The sequence below is a fragment of the Benincasa hispida genome, chromosome 3, assembly GCF_027475165.1.
Source record: "Benincasa hispida cultivar pf3 chromosome 3, pf3_genome.v1.1, whole genome shotgun sequence".
Lineage (NCBI taxonomy): Eukaryota > Viridiplantae > Streptophyta > Magnoliopsida > Cucurbitales > Cucurbitaceae > Benincasa > Benincasa hispida.
Genome location: NC_143480.1, coordinates 32854778 through 32875903, shown reverse-complemented (window position 1 = coordinate 32875903; position 21126 = coordinate 32854778). Strand labels below are relative to the sequence as shown.

The following is a 21126-nucleotide window of genomic DNA, read 5'->3' as shown; positions in this document are numbered from 1 at the left end:
GTATTAGTCATTAAATCCAAGGTAGGCATACTGGAAACTGTTTTAGCAAGTCAATGGACCTTGAAATTTGCTCCTTCGCTATTTTTATTATTTTTTTTTTGTAGAGATACAATTCGAAATAAAAAATTTCAAGTTGGAGACCCACGAGGCAGGGGTTGTTCTCGATTCGGTCATGCAAATTTAAAATAATCCATTTTTCGACGAAATCCTCTGGTTGTGGGTTGTCTTGTTAACTAGAGCTAAAAGGCCAGCCTTCTCGATCTTTAGAATAGTAGAAACCATTACAAGAGATATATACCCCTTTTTCAAATCGCTACGCGAAGACGAACGTTCAAAAAGGTTATCGAGAAAGTCAGTTGTTCTTTTTAATGAGGGAGGAATAGTACGAGAAGGGAGCGAAACCAAACCGAAAAGAGTAAATCCTCCCCACATGTAAAGTTGAATAAATAAATGTTGCCTCAATTAGAGAGATCAACTCATGCTTTTCCTTTTAGGCCATTGGTTAGTATGCGAAACTTTGAGTTAAAATGAATAGTAAATTTATGTTTGATAACAAGATTTATTTTTATTTTATATATTTTGAAATCGTGCTGATTTCCTCCAAATTTACTTCCTATGATTTTTCATCTCCCATATTTTTTAAAAACTTTTTTTAATCCTCAACCAAACTAGAAAAAAACACAAAACAAGTTTTTTTTAATAATTATTTTTTTAAAAAAGCTATAGATTGTGGAATGAAAAATATTAACAAGTAGATAACAAAACAAATATATTCAGGGTGTAAGCAATATTTCTAAGTTTAATATAAAAACAATATGAAAAAATTATAAAAAAAGGTGACAAGCGTAGTTTCATACAGTTGTTGGATATGAATGCTCGACGAAAAATTTCAAAACTGACCACAATTGTAATATACCCAAATTCCAAGGGTATTTCGTATAATTTAATCAAACTACAAAAACTCATGTCGTAATGTACTGTATCGTCTTGTTACCGCCGGCTCGAAATGAAACGAGGGCAAAATCGTCACTTTGTATTGTGGAATAGTGGAATATATAAAGCGGGAGAGAGCGAAAACCTTGGGCGAAACTGCAACCGATTCATCTGAAAATTTTCTGTTTCCCGCGTTTATCACTTTCACGCCTTAATTCAAATCTTTCCCAAACAGAACGCCTCTCCGACGAACGATTCTGACCTCACTGTATGTTTTTCGCCATCTACCGATTTCTTCTTCCAAAATTCTATCCATCTCGATTGCTACCTCCTTGTGTTGTCCTCGCTTTCTTCTCTTTTTCTTTCTAGTTGGATTCAATATGTCTGTCTTGCTATATTTCGTTTCTGTTTAGTCGCTTTTAATGGTGATTTTTGTTCTGTTGATTTGAATATTTGGTTCTTTTTGTGTGGAATTTTAGTAGTTCTCGATGCCCAGCTGCAATTTATGCCCTGCAATCCAATGACCCAAAGTATGCTTTATTACCATTATGTATTAGTATCTTGATTGTGACCTATAGATCTGGGTTTGGTTGATCATAAATTTCAACCATTGATATACTAATTGGGGGCTTTTGAATGCGTGATTTATATTTGATTTTTGGTATAGAGTTCTCCTTAAGGACGCTTGGAAATTTACTGATCCCTTTCTCTGTGGTAGGTGCGTTGCCAAGTTAGTACGGGGATTTCTATTGTTTATATTATGGCAGTGATGGGACTACTTGATTTTGTCGATACTTAACATGGTGTACATGATCATCGTTATTATGGGGTAGGGAGGATTAGAACCATAAAGAAAATATGTAAATGGGTTTTCTGGATGAAAAAAAAGAAGGGATACAATTGCACGAACAATATGGCAGTTTCCTGTGTAGCATCTTTCACGAATGGAAAACACAGTTTATACGATGATGAAGTTGCTGACTGTTGGCCGTTTCAGGTTTTGCCTTCTTAATTTTTCTTTTTCTGGATACATAGAGCAAGTGATTCTCCTCAGCCCTACAGAGTGCTGGAAAGTTGAAACATAATGGAAACAGGCAGGCGCCCAAATAGAAGGGCAAAGAAGTTGGGGAAAAGGTGCGTGAAATCTGCTGGCACGGTTGGAGGTCAGAAGTCTAGAAAGATAATTTCTCAGGAGATAAAAGCTCTCGATAATGCACGCATTGAAGGTTCAACCAAATACTTTTATTTCATTTTGTTTGTTCAATACAAACTATTTCTCCCAAGATTTTTGCCTCTTTTCTGGGGAACCTTTTCTGTCTTAAACTGATATTCCTGCATTATCATGGAACAATTATGTGTGCTGTCCGAGTGTGAAAAAGAAGAACTAATTTCTTTGCACACAGTTATTTTCTTTATTTATTTTACAATACTGTTGTTAATGAATTATAGACTTTTGATCTAGTGCAGATAACTCGAAGAATTCACAGAGTTCAGTTGATCGAGCTAATCCAGCAGAAGTGACAGAGTGGACACCTCTTATTGATATTTGTCCCACACAGATGCCCCATCCTCGCACAAAGATCAAGCTTCAACTTTTTCCAATAAATGAAAAGACCCGCATGGCAATGGAAAAGGTGTTGTTACGAGCACAAAACATTGATGATTAAGCACTGACCAGTATGATATCTGTATTTCAGTTCATATTTGAGATGTGACAAAACTGTGGCTTTTATTTTTGTAGGATGGACATCATCCACATTTGGAACTGACTTTAAGGGCTCGAAAGAAAATTTCTTCGGTATTAAACCATCTTATTAGCAAGTGGGGATGTTCTAATGTAGAACGAGGGGAGCTCACGCTTTTTCCATACAGTAAGCCATCAAGTCTTGTCAGTGATCTAAAATGGACTCTGGAAGATTGTGATATCAGTGCTGGAGATGTCTATGCAGCTGTTGGTGGTCCTTCAATTTTCCGCTTAAGGTGCCCAGTTTTGTCATTTGCCTTGCTAATGATTTATTTATTCAGTTGAGTTAAATATGTTAATTGAAATTATTCTCCTCCTTAAGATATGGCTGGGTCTCGACATCCATTCCTAAACTTCATTCATCCTCGAAAGGCTTGGAGAAAGGTTCCAGTAGTACCTTTCAAAGCATACATGGGGAAGGCAAACAATCTGAGCAAACGATGGACGAGATCATCAAGTCAAGCAATATGAATGAAGTGAATAACACAGCTGCACCAGAGAGGACTGTGGATTGTCCAACTAATTCGCTGGTATTATATTCAACTTCCATTTTTTTGTTAAAATATTAAATGAACATATTACAAGATAACAAATTAATACTGTAATTAAATTTACACGATTTTTTCCCAGTTCAAATCGCTTATAAGGTCTATGAAACGAACCATTATCATTTGCGTATTGTAAACATTGTGACGCATTGATAAGGGTCATAAACTTTGCTTTTGTTACACTGATGATTGATGTGAAATTAAGCAAACATACAAGAGGCATACACTACAACCGACTCCAGCGACAAGCGTGGGTGTTGTTATTATTTTCTTGGCAAACCAAATGATTATATTTAAAAGTCTGTTGTAGCTTGGACTAAATATTATGATTTCTGAAATTTGATAACACTATTTGAACTAGGATAATGAGCCACCGATAGATTCTGGTCATCAGTTGTCATCAGCATGTGGAATCCTGCAGTTAGATAGTATATCAAGCATAAGCATGGGAGGCCTCCTTTCTGAAGCTTCCTTAATGGGAAAATGCAGTAGCTGGGATTCAAAGATAACAGGGGGCAATGCAAGCGTGCAGCCAGCTGAAGTAATAACTGATTCCCTTGATGCATGCATTGCTGCGGTCCAGATGAGATTTTCTGGAGTTCCAAAGCAGCCACATAATGATCAACATTCGTCCATTTTGGATGCTGAGCAAACTTGTGATGCATTTGCCATGAAAAGACTCTCTTCATCGAGCAAAGATACTCTTTCTCTAGATGCTAATGCTGGGGGCACCTTCCAAGATGCAGATTCCAAGTTGTTCAAATTTCCTAAAACACCTCAGGTTTGCCCTTTTTTTCCCTCTTTTTTTTTTCCTCCCCTCTTTCTGGCTCCACTTCGTCTGTTCTAGAGATGAAATGGTTAATAGCATCATAGGGAGTCGATAGCTCCTGGTTGAGTAATCAGATAGTTCCAGTTTGATTGACCTTATTCATGTTTATTTACTATGAAGTATGAACTATGGATTATGAATTTACAACCATTTATGGTAGGAACATGTGACAGAAAATTTGATTGATGAAGTCTAGAATTTAAGGGGAAAGATTCATGACTTAAATGTACAGATACTTTATTTGTTGTGTGTAACTGTTAATAACTAAACTCAGTTTTATCAAGTTTAGGTCATAATATAATTAGAATCTTATATGCATTTTAAGCACACGTCCCTCCAGTTCAAATTTTAAGATCTTTTTCTTCGATATCAGGTTAAATGACCTGTAAATCTAAAAACTAGGTCAGTAGATAATGTTATATTTATGTATTCTTAGAAGAAAAAAAAAATCTGACTTTTACCATTACCATCTTGTTACAGGCCCATAGCCGATCTGAGCTTTCTCAAGATCCTGCTGGTAAAGAATCCAAGACTGATCTTACGTTCTGTTCGCGGGTTTATCTTGATGAAAGTAGCCTTGGGCTGTCAGGAATCAATTGGGTACTCTTGATTGCAATTTGTGGCCCCTTTTCTTTTCCCTTCTCCCTTTTCTTTTTCTGTCAAATAGTTTTTAATGATTCCCTTTGCTGTTCTATACAGAGCGATTCCTTAGGACCCTTTGACCTTGGCTTGCCTGTTTCCCGTAAGGTCTCCTCCAGCAGTGATGGTCTTAGCATGAGTGGATTTGTCAGATAGAATATATAACCAACTCCATCCTACAACATTGCATAGTAAAGATCTCGGTCAACAATACAATTATGTTTATGTTCATTTGCAAATACTTTGGCATGTTCTTGCAACTGTAAAGATTCTTCACTTGAAATTATTCTGTAGCTTTTGTCAATAATCCATGTATTGTGATTACAGAAGCTGCATTGATCTGGGTGAACTTTAGGCATATGTCGCTTGCAGAGAGAGGGTGTATAGATAGAGAGTACATGAATTAAATTAAATCTTTGAGGAAAATATAGTTGCCAAATCTTCTGGTTTTGTTCAGAAAATTACAGTTTTTTTGGTCCTTTCTTTCTCACCATAGGTGGAGGGATTTGAATCTCGAACCTTATACTAAGTAGATAGTTTATGTTGATTGAGCTATGTTTCTTTTAGTCATGAAATATATATTATGTTCACAGTGGTAGTAATAGCTTTGGACGTGAAATGTTTTTATTGAGAATGAGAAAAATATATTCTAAGTTGCATCTGTAAGCTCTATAGATAAGCTTGAAAACAAATGGAATTGAATGGTTTCTATGTAATAATGTGCACTTAAAATTGTATGTTTAATTTGTCAAATGAGCAAAGGAATGGATGTAATTATTCTCTTTTGTGACTAGTGTACTTATTTTACACATTGAAGGTTTCTTTTTCTTTTCTTTTTTTCTTTTCATGAGAAGTATTTTGTATCTTCTTATTTTCCAATTATTTTTGTTTTTTGGTGGTTGAAAATTGAACTTGTTTTCTCAATATATAAATCTTGACTCAAAAAACTTAAATCTACTTATGTCCCGTGCATTTTTTATCCATCTTTAAAAACTACTTCATCAACTCATAGATAACTAATTATCGGTTACTCAATCAATTAGTGACTTCTAACAATATTAATTATTTATGAGATTAATTCTAGTTTTTTAAGTCATAGGTACTACAATTTAGCTTTAAACTAAAGAGATCATATTCATAATTTAACATGAAAATTAGAACAATAACTATCAACATGAACATAGTTCAGTTGTTATAGTAAAGAAAATAATGACAATAACCAAAATATATATTCAAGAGATTTAAGCCTTACATAGTTAAAAAGGAAAAAACCTTATAATATTTTATTGTTTTTATTAATACAACTAGGGATGAGACTCGAATTTTTGACTTTTAGAGAGGAAATTCACGTCAATTAATGTCGAATAAACTCAATTTGAAATATTTTTTTTTGGGAAAAAAAAGCCTTTATTTGAATAATAAAATTTAGAACAAGTTGCAAGCAAGGGAATGTTTCCAGTTGTCCCTTACGTTTCACCCGCCAAAATTGTACGACTCATTTTTTTTTTACCAACACTGCTTCGGACATCTCAAAGATCCACAAAAACCATTCGATCATCTTCTCTTTCGGCATAATTCCAAACCCTGCCGGCTTCCGGACGATGGAATCATCACAATTTCTTTACCAGAGTCATCAATTCGATCCCCCATTATACATTCTTCTTTTTCCCCATTTTTTCATCACTATGCTGCCTAGCTTTCGCCGAAACTTTGATTCGCATCACACGGTGCTGGATTTCGTATTTTACGATCCATGGGCTGTGTTCAGTCAAGATCCTTTGAGTATTCCCCCAATGGCGGCGTCCGCAAGTTGAATGCCGAACGCGATTACGTCGCCGGTGGCAATCGGAATCGGTCTGCCAAGGTTGGGAGAAGCTCCGCTCTTGTGAATGATGGCGGTGTCAGGAAAGTGGTTTATATCGATACGAAGAAGGAGAGGAATGTTGATGTTGGGAATGTTTCGAGGAGGATCAGTGTATCTGAAAATGTTGGAGAAGAAGAGCTTGTGGATGGTTGGCCGAAGTGGCTTGTTCAAAATATTCCTAAAGATGCTTTGGCTGGTTTGGTTCCAAAGGGGGCCGATTCATATGACAAATTGGCTAAGGTTATTATTAGGTTTCTCTTTAGTTCTTCTTTTTCGCTCATGATTCGTTGTTATTATTATGATTTAATATTTGTAGAGGATTCTTGTCGCATATTGCCATTTGAGTTTCTTTTTCGTTACATCCAGTTTTCTTCATTGCTCTACGTGTGGTTACAGAAGAAGAAAAATCAAGGATGATAAGGGAGAAGCCATCATTTAAATTCGTGTTAATCTGATGTCTGTGGTTTATAGGTAGGTCGAGGGACATACAGCAATGTGTATAAAGCTCGAGACAGGGACACAGGAAAGATTGTTGCTTTGAAAAAGGTTCGATTTGACACGTCAGACTCTGATAGTATTAAATTTATGGCAAGAGAAATCATGGTGTTGCAGAAGCTGGATCATCCCAATATCATCAAGCTCGAAGGAATAGTCACATCAAGAATGCCATACAGTCTTTATTTAGTATTTGATTTTATGGAGTCCGACTTGACTGGAATAATATCTCGTTTCAGCAAGAAGCTCAGGGAAGCTCAGGTATAGTTTTACCTGTTCCTGGCAGCTCTAGAGCAATTGGTCAATAAATATTAACTTATCATTTCTAGATTTGTTTGCTTCAGAAAGTTGTTGTTCGTAATTGATCTGGGAAGTACATGAATAAGATGCAATAACTAATGTGGCAATCAAGGGAAGAAATTCTTTTAGTATTGAAAAGGACTAAGTGACATTCTGCTTTCAGTATTAGGACCAGTATTATCATGCAATCATGTGTTTAATATGAGCGCAACTTTTGTGGTTTTGCACATCAAGATTTTTTTGAGGGTAAAGGTTCTTATTTGGAAGCATTTTATGAGCATCAGGATTCCTTTTGCATTCCTTTTTCCAGGTCAAGGCCTATATGCAGCAACTACTATCTGGTCTTCAGCATTGCCATGACCGGGGAATTTTACACCGGGATATTAAACCGTCCAACTTGCTGATTGATAAAAGTGGGATGCTAAAAATTGCAGATTTTGGTCTAGCCAATTTTTTCATTCCTAAGCGAAGACGTCCCCTTACAAACCGAGTTGTTACACTCTGGTATAGAGCTCCTGAGTTGCTGTTAGGTTCTACAGATTATGGAGTTGGTATTGATCTATGGAGTGCAGGTTGTCTTCTAGCCGAGTTATTTCTTGGAAAGCCAATTTTGCCTGGGAGGACAGAGGTAGAGACTTTCTAAACACAACCTGTGGAACTTAGATGTTTAGGTACAGAACACTTTTAAGAGAATTTTACTTTTTCTTGTTACTCACTTTCTTATGTTTCAGGTGTTGCAATTATTTTCTTCTTATAACATCTACAGTCTACTTGTGTAAATTTTTTTTTTTTTTTTGGAAGTATAGATAGTGTCAGGATAATTTCATTTTATTTCATTTTTCTTCCTGTCAAGAAAGATAGGTGCTATCTTAGATCCCCCTGCCTTTTGGACTTCAACTGATCTCAATTTTAATTTTATGTGTGTTTTGCCAGTTTATGTTCAATGTTTTCATTCAGTCTTCAAAATCCTAAGATTGCAATATGAAGAAATCACAATGGTTCATAAATCTATTATAGAATACTCCATTAGTTTTTAAATATTTTAGATAGATTTCTTTCTCTAAAGGATTTCCGTGATTTACTGGAAATCAATTCATGTATTTTCATCCCTATTCAGGTCGAACAACTTCATAAAATCTGGAAGCTTTGTGGTTCACCCCCCAAGGATTATTGGGACAAAATGAAGCTACCTGCAAGCTTTTGTCCACCACAAAGTTATCAACCTGGTTTCCCAGAGGCTCTCTCAGGTTTTTCTACACCTTCATTTCATCTCTTAACTACACTTCTCTCTCTAGACCCAGCACGCCGTGGCACTGCTTCATCAGCTCTTCAAAGTGAGGCAAGTATAAACTTCAACTCCTTTGTAATTTTTGTTGCACATTCGATCAACTCCTTTGTAATTGTTAACGTGGTAATTGGTAAATATTTATTTGGAGCTAAATGGAAACAAAAGAGCTATATGTTTTTGGTTCAAACTTAACAACTTCTGACAATATTTTAAAATCTTATATTTTGGTGACATTCATCAATAAGTATTTTTTAATCATACAGCAAAATAGAAATCAGGTGATGCAACTATTGTCTCGAACTTAATGCCCTAAACCTTAAACTCTTTTCACGGGCCAATCTTCCAAGAAAACCCATTAGCTTTGAATCTTGGTTAGAAGTTTCGAACACATTGTCCTGTGAATTGATGAAGGGCCAATAATAAAAAGGTTAGTACCCGATGTTGCTTTGACTACTCTTCTTTTGACAAGACATGCCTTAACTCAAAGATTGTAAAACTTAATTTTACCTGGAAAATCATGGTAAAGCATTGGGTAGAAAGTTTGTTGACTCTTCCATTTTTCTTTTACTATTATTATTTTCTGTTATACATGATAAAGTTTTCTAGTATGTTATTCTCATAGCTATCTTTTTCTTTCAGTTCTTTAGTGTATATCCACTGGCATGTGAGCTCTCAGATCTACCGGTGATTTACCACAAGGACAAGGAGGACGAGCCAGCTAAAACCAGAAATCGGAAGAAGTATGCTTCTTGAAAGTGATACACCCTATAATATGTGAATGAGCGAGCCTGTTCCTTTTTATCATCCTCATTTCAATTTTTAGTTGGTCATCTTATACGTGACAGAAAGAATAAAAACAACCAATTTATAAATCATATTCTTTTTGTTAAAATTTTCTGTCACATGCTTGTGTCTTCCCAAAAGTTCCTTAAGCAGCATATTTGCGTTTTTTTTTCCATGACCCTATTTAATCCAAAGGTGGAACTGAAACTGCTTTATGTGTTTTGAACCCAATACTATTCTCTTGAATGGAGGCATGGCAGATGTGAAATTCTGCATCTAATTTTTTTTAGGATTATAAAGAACAGCATATAACGTCTCCATAGTCTCTTAAAACAATGGTTGTATATGATTCAGAGCAGTGGAAATTCATTACTAATGTGTTAAAACTTGTATCTCTTCATCTTCTAGGCAAAGAAGCTCAAGAAAGTTGCACTCATCTCTTTCTCAAACACATCTTGCATCTCAGCAAGTAGCTAATACAACAAAAGCAAGAGATTCTGAATCTTTGAAAGAGGTACCATTCTCCTTTTTTTTTTTTTTTTTCCTCTCAAGAAATAACATCAGTAAGAAGTAAGATTAATTGCTATGATGATTTTCTTCAAATCTTCGTTTGAATAACCATTCATTTTCACTGTCAGATTATAGTACGACAGAAATTTGAGACTGCCGGCTAAAACTTCCTTTGCATAAATGAGATCAGGATGAGTGGAAGTAGATGCATAATATTCAATTTTACCTACTCAGATGACCTATTGATATAAAAGTTTCCAATGGACCATCATTTGTTCTAATTTAAATATTGCTGTAGATTGGTACACCCTAAAAACATCACAAACAAAATGGATCATTTGTAGATATTTTCTTTGTTGAATTTGTTCATCTACCGTTCCCTAGCTTGGAACTATAAGAGAAAAAAAAAGACCAACTCTTTTGAAATTTTCAGGAGAATATTGTACATCCGAGCACTTATAGCCGGTGGACGGGGAGCAGCTCTAGCAGCATTTCCTCAAGTATTAAATCATTTAAGCATGTAAAGAACATGCAAATGTCCCTTTCTCCAATTCTTCAATCGCATGGGAAAAGATCCCCCAAAACTGAAGGTCATCCTAATGCTGTTAAGAACATAAAAAACTCGAACCTCTTGCAGGCTTCTACACTCTTGCAGGCCTCCATCACAGACATCATCAACCCCAAAGAAGGCAGTGCATTGACTTACTACCAAAGGTCTCTTTCTACACTGGATCTTCGCAGCCTTTATCTTCATGAGCAATCCATGCACCATTAAACAGATTGAGAATAGTAGTCTAGTGAAAATGGTCTTTAAACCAGTCAAATTTATTGTTTCATGCCCATCTGCACATGCATGTTATGAACTATATTATTTGTTACTCATTACACAAAATCATAATAATCAGTTTTTTACTTTAGGGTGTATATTGCTCTGCTCTGGCCCCCTTCAGACACTGTTTGATTAAACTGATGCCTTCATTTATTTGTTCAAATTTCTGCCATCCTGTTGTAAAATGGAAGAAGAACGCTGGTTCTGATTCATATAAAAGTAAAATGCTTTTATACTGATTTATTTACTTCTGTTTGGCTTCTGATGAAGCTTTTGAAATTCAATGATAGAGATATATAAAGACTTCCCATGTATATGGGAAGGCAGTACTTAAAAAGTATAGGCGAAGACAATAACTTTCTTTATTTTGGTAGTCCATTCTATCCAAATTGGAACCTCTATTATGGCTACAGGAGATGGTATAGGAAGAATGTGAAAGCCATCTATTATTCTGGTATCTGAAGCTAAACATCATTCCAAATTTGATGAATGATATATTTATTTCTTGTAGGCTTGGAACTTATGAGCTTATGCTAAGATTGCTACATCCATACTATGTAAATAACATATAATATTTCACTAAATCCATGCTAGATGCTCACTACTGTTCAGTTGTATAGTGAACTTTGCTTGTGGATGAGATAGCCATAGAATTGAGGTTATTACATATAATTTAGAAGTGCTATAACCTTGTAGTCTCAATCAACTTGAAACACTACTCTTCATTGAGTATGAGGAGATGAACAAATATACAGAGAAACAAAATAGTTTATAAAAGGAAAAGTTTCAACTCAATCATCATAAAAGCTGTGGGAAAACTTGTTCTTGATCCACTTGAAGCTGGTTCTTAAGGACTTCTTCAGCTTTCCTTCCATTGAATACATATTGTAAGTAGCTACTCTTTGCCTTCTCTTGAGTTCTGGATTGGCCACATCTTCCTTGTTGACTGTTCCATTGAAGCTGTAGGATTTGGGATTGTCCTCAAATCCAAACCTCACATCTCCATAGGCTTTTGAGTAAGACCCACTAAATGTTTTGCTTCTCTCCATTATTAGAAACTTTGTATATGGTTCACAAGTATGTCTTCTCTCCTATAAATATATGCTACTAGATCTTTTTTTGGTTATAAATCATATAAAAGGGTAAAATAGGAACTTTTCTTGTATCCTTTATAAGTAGATCTTATTCGCTTTCTTTCATATTATGGTCCTACATTTTGCCATTTCAACAGTGAAAGCATTTTAGAACAAGTGTTATTTGAATAGCAAAAAATCATTGTTTTATGTCACATCAAGAATTGTGACTCGAGAGTAATTAATTATTGTATAAGCATTTTGTTATTCAATGAATTTATGAACGATTTACTATGTGGTTCTGGTAAATGTTTAAAGAAATAAAACAGCTGGTGATGAGGTGGAATTATGGAAAAGGAGGGAAGAAAACAGAGCCTCTGTTTTGTTATTATTTTGGTTGAATTGTGGATTTACCTACTTAACTTTCATATTTGTATCTGCTTCCCGAACTTTGAAAAGTATCTTATTGACTCTTGAATTTTTAATTTTGTCGAATAAATCCCTAACATGTTCAACATTTCTTAAAATTAATCAATATATTAAACAAAACTAAGTTATGTATCTAATAAGACACTAAAATAGATTTGTGAATTTCAAAAAATGTTGAAAAGGTAAAAAACCCATTAGATGAAAAATTAAAAATACAAAATTTATTATATATAAAATTAAAAGCTTAGAAATTTATCACACATTTTTTTTTATTAGATACAGCTTAAAATTTTGAAGACTTTAGGAACTTTTTAACACAAACTTAAAAATTGAGAGCAAACCTTTTACATCATTGCTTCCAAGAAGAAACTTCAACTAACAATATGATTTATATTTGATCAATTTATTGCAATTATACTTGATAGACAGTACGACTTTACTAATATATTCCTTTTTTCAATCATGAAAAAGAATTGTCACCATCACTTTGAACTGTGAAGTTTTACTGCAGGTTTATGGAAAGAATTTCTGGTAGTACGCTGCTGCTACTTTTAGTCAGGTCATGGAAAAATGATTTATAGTCCACTAGTATTCATTTATAAAGCAATATCAATAATGTGAATAAAGTCGTGTGAATTTTTCTATAGATGATCCATTTTCAATTTCTTAAATGATTAGTGACCTGCCATTTCACAAATAAATGAAATTGAACCTTATGCTTATGTCAATCCGCACTATCATAATGGTCATCGCAATCGCGAATTTCATTTTTCTCCATTCTACTGCAATATTCATGGAAAACACTGAAAAATGTGAAAAAATGAAGATCGTGATAGACATGATGATCGCATTAGGGCTACGATAAATATGATCATCCCTAATGTGAGATATTGTATAAAACGTTGTTATTGCACTCTAACGTAAGCATAAAGTTAGATTTCATAAATCATAAAGGCACCCTTGAAAGGGTTATTCATACAAAAAATTCGAATTTTGAGTTGTTTCATTGAAGATACAACAATCATTAAATCCAAGACAATTGTAAAAACATGATTCATTAAGCTGAAAAATCAATTAATTCACCAAAAGTTTCTAATCCCACTTCTACATTCTACCTCCGTCAAAAAGGAAAAAAAACCAGGAACTTTAAAAGAGATCCATTGTTCATTTAGGTAAGATTTCTTTGGGTGAAAAAGAGTTGTTCAAAACACAAGTGGTGTTGGTGGGAGCACCAATTAGTGGGTATTCTGTGTGGTAGAAACCTTTTAAAGGGTGGAGTTAGGATGATGGTGAATTGGATTAGAGAGATGGGCATGGCCTACCATAATTTAATTGGATTTGGGTCACAATCAAAACGTTGGCTCTCTGTTAAGAATATACAATCCCTACACTGTGAACATCCACTTGTATGAATGCAATGCTTCAGATGATATCAAAATCAATCATCATTTCTTTTGAATTAATACTTTTGATTTCAAACCACAACTTTTTCTATTAGAAATCACCTTGAATTGGAATGTTAGGAAGCAGGGTGTTTGTGAGGAAAATAATATTACCAAATTATTGTTCGTTACTGACATCATCGTCGTCTTATCTTTTTTTTTAGTGCTGTTGCATATTCTCTCTATTTTCGAGTGCAAGGACTTAGCATATGAAAACTTATAAGTGTAATTGATTTTTCTTTTCTTTTGTTTTTTTTTTTTTTTTTGAAAAAAATAGATTGTTTTAGTACTGGAGTAAGAAAATAACGTTATAAGGGTTTGATTTTTTGTCTGGAAAAAGATCTAGTTCGTGATTTTTTAACCAATGGAGGGAAAAGATAGTTTTAGTGAAATTCTCAAACAAGATGCAAAAGTTTTAGTGAAATTCTCAAACAAGATGCAAATAGTTTATCACCTTTTATTTACGACACTTTTCTATATGAAACTTTCTGTTTTTTTTTTGGCCCCAAGTAGCCATACAGGAGGGACATGAGGATAGACAAAAGATCCATAACCCCAATATGCACTCCGTGGTAAGAAATTATATATCATGTTAAGGACAACCTAAATCTACTTGAATTAAATTGATATAATTATTAGTTTGGGATTTAAATTGATACAAATTCTCAAAATTTATAATTTAAATTTGTACAATTGTTCGTTTAAGATTTAAATTGATACAATCCGGATGTTAAAATTGATATTTTCCCTAAATATTTATAGGACAATCAATTCACTTCTAAATATAGTAACAAAGCTTCAGTTAAAAGAACTAAGTCACGATGGTTAGAAACTAACAAAATATTGAAGAATATTAAGAATTTCCGTTATGACATTCAAAATAGGAATGTAAGCCAGTTTGATTCACTATAGCATAATCAACCCAAAACCACCAAACCGACCTGTTTCTGTTGGTATAAGCATTTTTTTTTCCAGTTTTTGCTTATACCCCAATTCAAAACATAAGCATTTGTGTATATGCAACCCCAAATGCAATTCAATACAAATAACGGAAGTCAATATGGATAGTCACTATAGCTTTATATTGTAATGTAGTGCATTTCTCAGATGTATATAAAAGATTTGGTAAGAAATTATGAACACTACAAGAAAAGAGGCATATATATGTTCAACTCTACGTCAATGAACATCAAAGTTCAAGGGAAAGTGTTGGCTTCCCACTTAGTTGAAATTGCTCTTCGATAAAGCAAGAAAAATAAATTATACACAAGAACCGAGAAGCTCATTTAGTATAATTGTTTCCAGTTTCTACCTTGTTCACAAGAGCACTCAGGTATTCTTCATCCAAAAAATGGTTAATGAACAACATATTTATTTACCCTTGGCTCTGAGACGCTAGACAGACAATTGCCTTGCAGACTACCAAGTAACATACCCGGCACGCTAGTCCTTCGACCTGTCTGTGACGGTTAACCTCGCAATGAGCTATTGCATTAAAATAATGGTGTGTTAATAAGATATGATAATTGATTTACGACAATTGGGATCTGAACAAGTCAGCACCCTCCTCAACGTCATCAGTTCTCATGCTTCCATTTTGAGCCATAAGTATCCTGTACACTCTCTTTGAACACATCTCTCCTAATCTTCTGTCATCGCCAAGTAAACCTTCGATCGTCAAGTCTTTCAGCAGAAATTCCTTTTCATGCACCTGTTAACATGAATGGACCAAAACGAAAACGTTATCTACCATAACTTCTAGTTTGTGGAACCAAGGATAAGGTAAATAGTTTTATTCATACTCACAGATTTACATGGATCCATGTACACACTCAAAAGAGATTTCATTGTTGGATATTTCTTCCATATTGCAACGGCAAACCGTGGTTGTACCTTTGGAATTGCTACCAAGGCTTTTAACCTGGTTACAAAAGCAACTCCATTCATATGGATAATGTTATCCCAACGAAGCTAATTAAAAGAAGTTAAGGACTACACAAAAAGAAGACAAATAACGTAGTCAAAAAAGTAATACATAACATGTGGACATGTGGGACAAGGGATTCTAACCTACAACTTCTTAGAAGAAAGTAGAGATGTAGTATATAATTATAGTACAAGTCTTTCAGAGTTTTCTATTTTAAAAAAAAAAAAAAATGGGAAGTACAGAACAAGGGTAATTGGGGGGGGGGGGAATAAAATACCTTTGATTTTGATTTATATGGTTTAGAATAGTGTTCAACATAAAAGAGACTGATGCAGAGATCAAATGTATGACAACTGCTCTATTTAGCTCTTGACCCAGCCGTTTGGTGACAGACGACAGTGACTCAATTACAGCAATATATTCATTAATATATACCAAGCAAGTGCTTCAATAGTTAAACTATATGTTGATAAAATTTTAAATTAATTGGTAAAAGATGGTAAAAACTCACCACAAGCTCTTCTTTATCACATTCCTGTCAACACAATCTTTGGGTATAATGGATCCATTTGCATTGACAGACAGATGCGTCAGCTTTTTCCTGAATTATACAAGCAAGCAAAGGTAAATAGATAATTCTAAGTAAGGATTAAAATATGTGAAAGAGAGTGTACTTGGGTGTGAGGATAGCCTAAGTCCATATTTGCCAACATATCATGTCAAAAAAGCAATGGAACCAATGTAAAATCTAAAGTATTTAACAGGAATCCATGATTTAGGCTTCTTTTCATACAAAGTTTGGTCTATGGAATTGATGAACAATAAACAAAAGATCCTTTCTACTCGATCCTACTTCACAATACTAATTTACGCTTTACATTTGCAATTGAAGCCAAGTTTCTTGATGAAACAATTGAAGCCAGGTTATAAGAAAAATAATTTTTCACGCTTCAAGAAGTTATGCTAGACCGAAATCTGGGAACAGTATTCAGCACCTGAATTGGCAGGATGCCAGACCACATGTCAAACCAACTATATGGTCAGCTACCTCAGCTTCATCTACACATTGCCTAGAACGTACCTTGACAAAGTGCGTGGACAATTTTGCCAATTCCTAGATGAAACACGAGAGAAACATGAGTTTATACTGCAGCATTGAAGTATAAAACCTGGATTGTGCTCATACGTTCATGGTTATTATTCAAACCTCTTCAACAGGTGGACGTATCCAATCATTACTGCATGCTGAGTTCTTGTACTTCTCTTGATCCCTGAAAAGTTCAAAATTTACAATTTTCAGAATCTCAAGCTTGCAACTTCAAATTATTAAACAATTAATGAAGGAAAACGGAGGCAAAGATTCCAAAATTGCAAAGAGAATGCAAAACATACATATACACACATATATATAGACAGAACTTTTCTTTGAAATGGGACATAATTCTAAGATTACATAAGACATGCAATCAGATAGACTTGTACTGCACCATGTGTTAGCCGTGCGTCACAAACTTTCATTACAGTAAGATTGCATCAAATATCAAGATTTACAACAAGCTAGCGAAAAATGGAAAGCGAGCTAAGAAGTGACTTAAAATGCAAATGCATGTGCAAATGACAAAAAAACTAACATACAAAGGTAGTAGTGTCAGGTCGTCATCTCGTGAAAATAATTGAGGTAGTAGACACTCACAGATTTAGAAAATTTTCAAGTTACAATGTAAAATAATTTATAGGATCTCGAACTTGTTTCTAATACAAGGTTCTTTAATTAAGAAACGTCATATTGAATAGAATTGTACAAACCCTCACCTTTTATTGATAAATGCCATTAACCTATTGGTGAGGTAACAGATGGTGTAAGATGGGTAATGGCTTCGTACTCTGGCAACGTGATCCATAAATGACTCCTTGCTAAGAAGCTCACAAAAATTTTCCGCCTCATACACTAGTAATATATATGAAATCTCCAGTCCCTTTGAAGACTATAGGAAAAAATTAAAATATTGTTAAAAATTAAACAATAACGATTATGCACAACAAATTTATAATTGAATGCAAATGAGACCACTATACTGGACAAATCTACATTGGCAGAGAAACTAAAATTTGCCAAAATGTGGACATTCTTTTTACCAAAAGAACACCCGACATAATAATATATCATACATGTACATATAATCATAAAGGTAAATAATATATTTAGGTATATACACACATATATTAGCAGAATACATTTGTTACCTCTGAAATATGCTCTGGAACATTCATAGTCCACAAAATTGACCTTTCAATTGGATTGGATTTGATACGGAATGTAATCCCTTTTTCAGCAAACCTTGTTAGCAGATGACCTATGGTAAGACAATGAATTTGTTTCCAGGTGGTGTTTGAAATTTTGAGAAATAACGAGTGAATAGAAATTAGAGGACTCACCACCAACTGATCCCAACTCCACCACTTTTGCATCAATTTCTGCTACAATGGACTTCAACGCAAGTTTCCCCTTTTCCCACTTTTGCTTCTCTTTCTGCATTTTCTTCATCTCTGCAGCTTCAGCCTTTTGTGCCGCCTTTTGCAACTTCTCTAGCTATGTCAGACATCATCACCAACGATTTAGCTCAAAAGATTTACCAGTTTATCTTTAAATTCAGGGTGAACAATCAGAACCTACTTCCTTCTTTTTTTTCTTCTCTTCCATTAAGCGAATTTTGTCATCTTTAGTTGCCTTCTTCCTCATCACTTTATCAATGCTTTTGTTCTTCTCAGCATTGGCTTTCCTTCCAGTTGCTTTTATACTGTTATCATTCTGCTCCATTCCAACACTTTCCTTTTCAGGATAATCATGAACCTGATAAAGCATCCAACTTATTTTCACAGAATTCATGACTGATTAAAGGACAAAAAGAAGAGCATAAATTCTAGAAACAACTCTTGTGGTCATTGATGAATAACTTAAGTTTTCACATTTCAGGATTAATGTTCCCTAAACGACTCCAGCCCTAAATTATAAGTTTATATAAAACCATTCAAGATTCCATAAAGACAGGACAAGGAAGGACAAGGGAAATATATGACCATAATAATAATTATTAGCTTCCCCTTAAGCTGGCTAGAAGCTGACATGATCACTTAGCTTCATTAAGTAGCTTCAGGCACAGAAAATTTGACCGCAGTGGTAACCAGATCCAACAACAATTGAAAAGTATATTCTTGATAGTACAAATTAAAGACAACAGAATTTATCTTGTGGAAATTCAAAGGACACAATGTGATAAGTTGCGGAAAAATATGATGATCTCTTATAATTCGTCACCATGGTCCACAATTCAAATAGCATAAGCAACATAATTTCAAACTGAGCAAGGACAAGAAACAAGAATGCTAAAAGGAAATTCGGCATGCACATGAGAAGGATGCATTCAATAAGAAAATTACAGACACATTGCAGAAAATTATAAAATTCATATGGTAAAATTATAAAATTCATATGGTATTTTGATAGAAATAACAACTTTTATTGAGAAAAAAGAAATGAAAGAATATACGGGCATACAAAAAACCCAGGCCACAAAAGAAGGGAGTCCATAAATAAAGGGGCTCCAACTATACAAAATAGAACCCAATTTGTAATTTTCAAAATAGAACCAAGCCCCCATAGTAATTTTCGATCAAATATTTATTTACGAAAACTGAAAACTGAGATAATGTTGAAAATACATATTAAAACAATACAATTCCTTGTAAAAGAAACCCAAAACCAACTTAACATATGTCTCTATAATTCAGTGTCCTGTAATACAAGTATGCAAAGAAAATTAAGATCCGTTACAACAACATTAATATGCTCAAATAAGTTCAATGTTTCTAATTCTAACTCAAATTTTGAATATGTTCCCAAATTTTCAAGTACGTCCTCGAGAACAATGTCATGTTCGAAAGCATCCAAACAAGCATCTCTCTAAATCGAGAGGCCAACAAGTGTTGCAGTGCCAAAGTAATCAATTCAGTTCTTACATGTATATGCAGTTTTCAGTCTAGTTAGTATCTAAGCTTCATAATGCGCCACGCTACATTAATAACTAAACCTATAAGCCGTTATTACTTCCTATTCATATTCAATCACCAGAAAAGAATAGATATTATGACCACGCTTCAAGAGAGGATCCACCTGATATATATCATCATCTTGCCCAAAAGTCGAATGCTTCGTATCCCCAGAAATTTCCTGCAGATCATCATTGCCTGACAAAACCCTTCCATTAATGTCGATAGTTTTCAATTATAGCGGAGTCCGGAAATGAACACACTTCTGTCCGTTACACTCAGTAAGAACTGCAGCAATTGACAAAAAAAGGGAAGAAAACTAAGGATAACATGAACCTACCAAGAGAAGGTCCCGATCCTGCCGAGTCAAATTGAAAAGTCGATCCTATGTTCTTCATCTCATAACAGTCAGAACCGATCCATTCACTCGGTCCACACTTTTCCTTCTGAGAATCACTTTCAGACTCATTGTCGGACTCCAAGCATATCAATCCACTGATTCCTGAGGGTTCAATTCAAACAAAACGGTGCCAATCTATTTCAGACTATTCTTAGCCAGCATCAACACAGTTGCTATGATCAAAACTACTGCGCGGGAAAATTATTTAAGTGAACCGTCACGAGCGGCGAACCGAAACAGTAATAAACTAGATAAAATCATAAAATTAACAACCGAGAGAATAAAATCCACTAACCAGCGAACTTCTGGTCCGAAGTCAAAACCCTAGCATGCAAGTTCAATCTCGCCTTCGTACATTTAACAATTGCGACGTCAGAACTCGGAGGCGGAGAGAGAGGCGTCTCTGGCACGAACGAGACCGCCGAGTTGCGACTGGATTTTTGTGGAGTCGGATCATCATCAAGCACTAGAACAGTTGATTTTATGCCTGGAAAGACATCTGATTCAGTTCGACGTTTCTTCGAGCGGATCGGGAGAGGTGTAGAGTTCCGGTCTTCCTCGTCGGAAAGGACGATCGGCTGGGACATCGGAATGTGGCGGAGCAACCGTGTCGGAGCAACTAAAGAGGAGGAGCGGCAACGGCAACGCCCTAATGTTTATGCATTCAGTTCCATTTCGGGGAAGGTTAGTTTGTATCCCAAAGGAGCGCGGGATGAGGGAACTGAACAAACGGTGCGTTTGCTGCAGGTAAAAATGGGGAAGGGCCATAGGGCTTAATTATTTTGGAGCTGTAAATGCCTAATTCGGTGTTACATTATCTACATTTTTTAAAAAAAAGACGGCTAATTTACATGAATCTATCTTACCTTAGGTAAATGTAAATTTAGTTTTGCGTTCAAATGTAAATTTAGTTTGTACTAAAAATATGTAATTTAGTTCATTTAAAAAAATGTAAATCTAGTTGGTAAATTTTACTTTTTCTTTTTTACTTAACAAAGTTGATTTTTACCGACCACAAGTATACGCGCCAATTATTGGAAAAAATG

At 34.8% G+C, this 21126-nt stretch overlaps 4 protein-coding genes across 6 annotated transcripts; 2 read left to right on the top strand and 2 right to left on the bottom strand.

Moving 5' to 3' along the window:
- Nucleotides 1–1071: 1071 nt before the first annotated feature.
- On the top strand, nt 1072–5154 carry LOC120072867 (TSL-kinase interacting-like protein). Of its 3 annotated transcripts, none has more exons than XM_039025393.2 (8): nt 1072–1201; nt 1969–2159; nt 2401–2567; nt 2675–2913; nt 3000–3207; nt 3587–4006; nt 4535–4654; nt 4754–5154. In XM_039025393.2, exons 2-8 carry the CDS (start codon nt 2018–2020, stop codon nt 4847–4849), a joined length of 1392 nt encoding a protein of 463 aa, XP_038881321.1. In that variant the 5' UTR covers nt 1072–1201; nt 1969–2017; the 3' UTR covers nt 4850–5154. The 3 variants fall into 3 exon arrangements, with proteins under 3 accessions (XP_038881321.1, XP_038881320.1, XP_038881319.1); XM_039025392.2 differs by having other exon boundaries at nt 1081–1201; nt 1931–2159; XM_039025391.2 differs by having other exon boundaries at nt 1081–1201; nt 1652–2159.
- Nucleotides 5155–6157: 1003 nt separating this feature from the next.
- LOC120072554 (putative serine/threonine-protein kinase At1g54610) lies at nt 6158–11009 on the top strand. Its single transcript, XM_039024942.2, has 7 exons — nt 6158–6797; nt 7029–7313; nt 7663–7980; nt 8470–8691; nt 9280–9380; nt 9832–9937; nt 10367–11009. Exons 1-7 carry the CDS (start codon nt 6447–6449, stop codon nt 10706–10708), a joined length of 1725 nt encoding a protein of 574 aa, XP_038880870.1. The 5' UTR covers nt 6158–6446; the 3' UTR covers nt 10709–11009.
- Nucleotides 11010–11221: 212 nt separating this feature from the next.
- LOC150037202 (uncharacterized) lies at nt 11222–11851 on the bottom strand. Its single transcript, XM_090312290.1, has one exon. It carries the CDS (start codon nt 11809–11811, stop codon nt 11554–11556), a length of 258 nt encoding a protein of 85 aa, XP_090168416.1. The 5' UTR covers nt 11812–11851; the 3' UTR covers nt 11222–11553.
- A 2988-nt stretch (nt 11852–14839) lies between these two features.
- On the bottom strand, nt 14840–20870 carry LOC120072623 (crossover junction endonuclease EME1B-like). Its single transcript, XM_039025039.2, has 12 exons — nt 20376–20870; nt 20021–20182; nt 19805–19878; nt 18308–18484; nt 18070–18223; nt 17878–17987; nt 17446–17618; nt 16841–16904; nt 16629–16747; nt 16145–16234; nt 15513–15627; nt 14840–15417 (listed from the first exon to the last, which is right to left on the bottom strand). Exons 1-12 carry the CDS (start codon nt 20665–20667, stop codon nt 15238–15240), a joined length of 1710 nt encoding a protein of 569 aa, XP_038880967.1. The 5' UTR covers nt 20668–20870; the 3' UTR covers nt 14840–15237.
- Nucleotides 20871–21126: the final 256 nt, after the last annotated feature.

What these genes read in the sequence shown, in the direction of transcription:
- LOC120072867 (XM_039025393.2), top strand. Translation starts at nt 2,018, where the DNA reads ATGGAAACAGGCAGGCGCCCAAATAGAAGGGCAAAGAAGTTGGGGAAA. An exon ending in CCTTCAATTTTCCGCTTAAG is followed by an intron (nt 2,914 to 2,999) that starts GTGCCCAGTTTT and finishes CTCCTCCTTAAG; the next exon opens with ATATGGCTGGGTCTCGACAT. An exon ending in ATTGTCCAACTAATTCGCTG is followed by an intron (nt 3,208 to 3,586) that starts GTATTATATTCA and finishes TATTTGAACTAG; the next exon opens with GATAATGAGCCACCGATAGA.
- LOC120072554 (XM_039024942.2), top strand. Translation starts at nt 6,447, where the DNA reads ATGGGCTGTGTTCAGTCAAGATCCTTTGAGTATTCCCCCAATGGCGGC. An exon ending in CATATGACAAATTGGCTAAG is followed by an intron (nt 6,798 to 7,028) that starts GTTATTATTAGG and finishes TGTGGTTTATAG; the next exon opens with GTAGGTCGAGGGACATACAG. An exon ending in CATCAGCTCTTCAAAGTGAG is followed by an intron (nt 8,692 to 9,279) that starts GCAAGTATAAAC and finishes TTTTTCTTTCAG; the next exon opens with TTCTTTAGTGTATATCCACT.
- LOC150037202 (XM_090312290.1), bottom strand. Translation starts at nt 11,811, where the DNA reads ATGGAGAGAAGCAAAACATTTAGTGGGTCTTACTCAAAAGCCTATGGA.
- LOC120072623 (XM_039025039.2), bottom strand. Translation starts at nt 20,667, where the DNA reads ATGTCCCAGCCGATCGTCCTTTCCGACGAGGAAGACCGGAACTCTACA. An exon ending in ATGGCATTTATCAATAAAAG is followed by an intron (nt 16,905 to 17,445) that starts GTGAGGGTTTGT and finishes TGAACTTTTCAG; the next exon opens with GGATCAAGAGAAGTACAAGA. An exon ending in CTGGCATCCTGCCAATTCAG is followed by an intron (nt 16,235 to 16,628) that starts GTGCTGAATACT and finishes TGTATAATTCAG; the next exon opens with GAAAAAGCTGACGCATCTGT.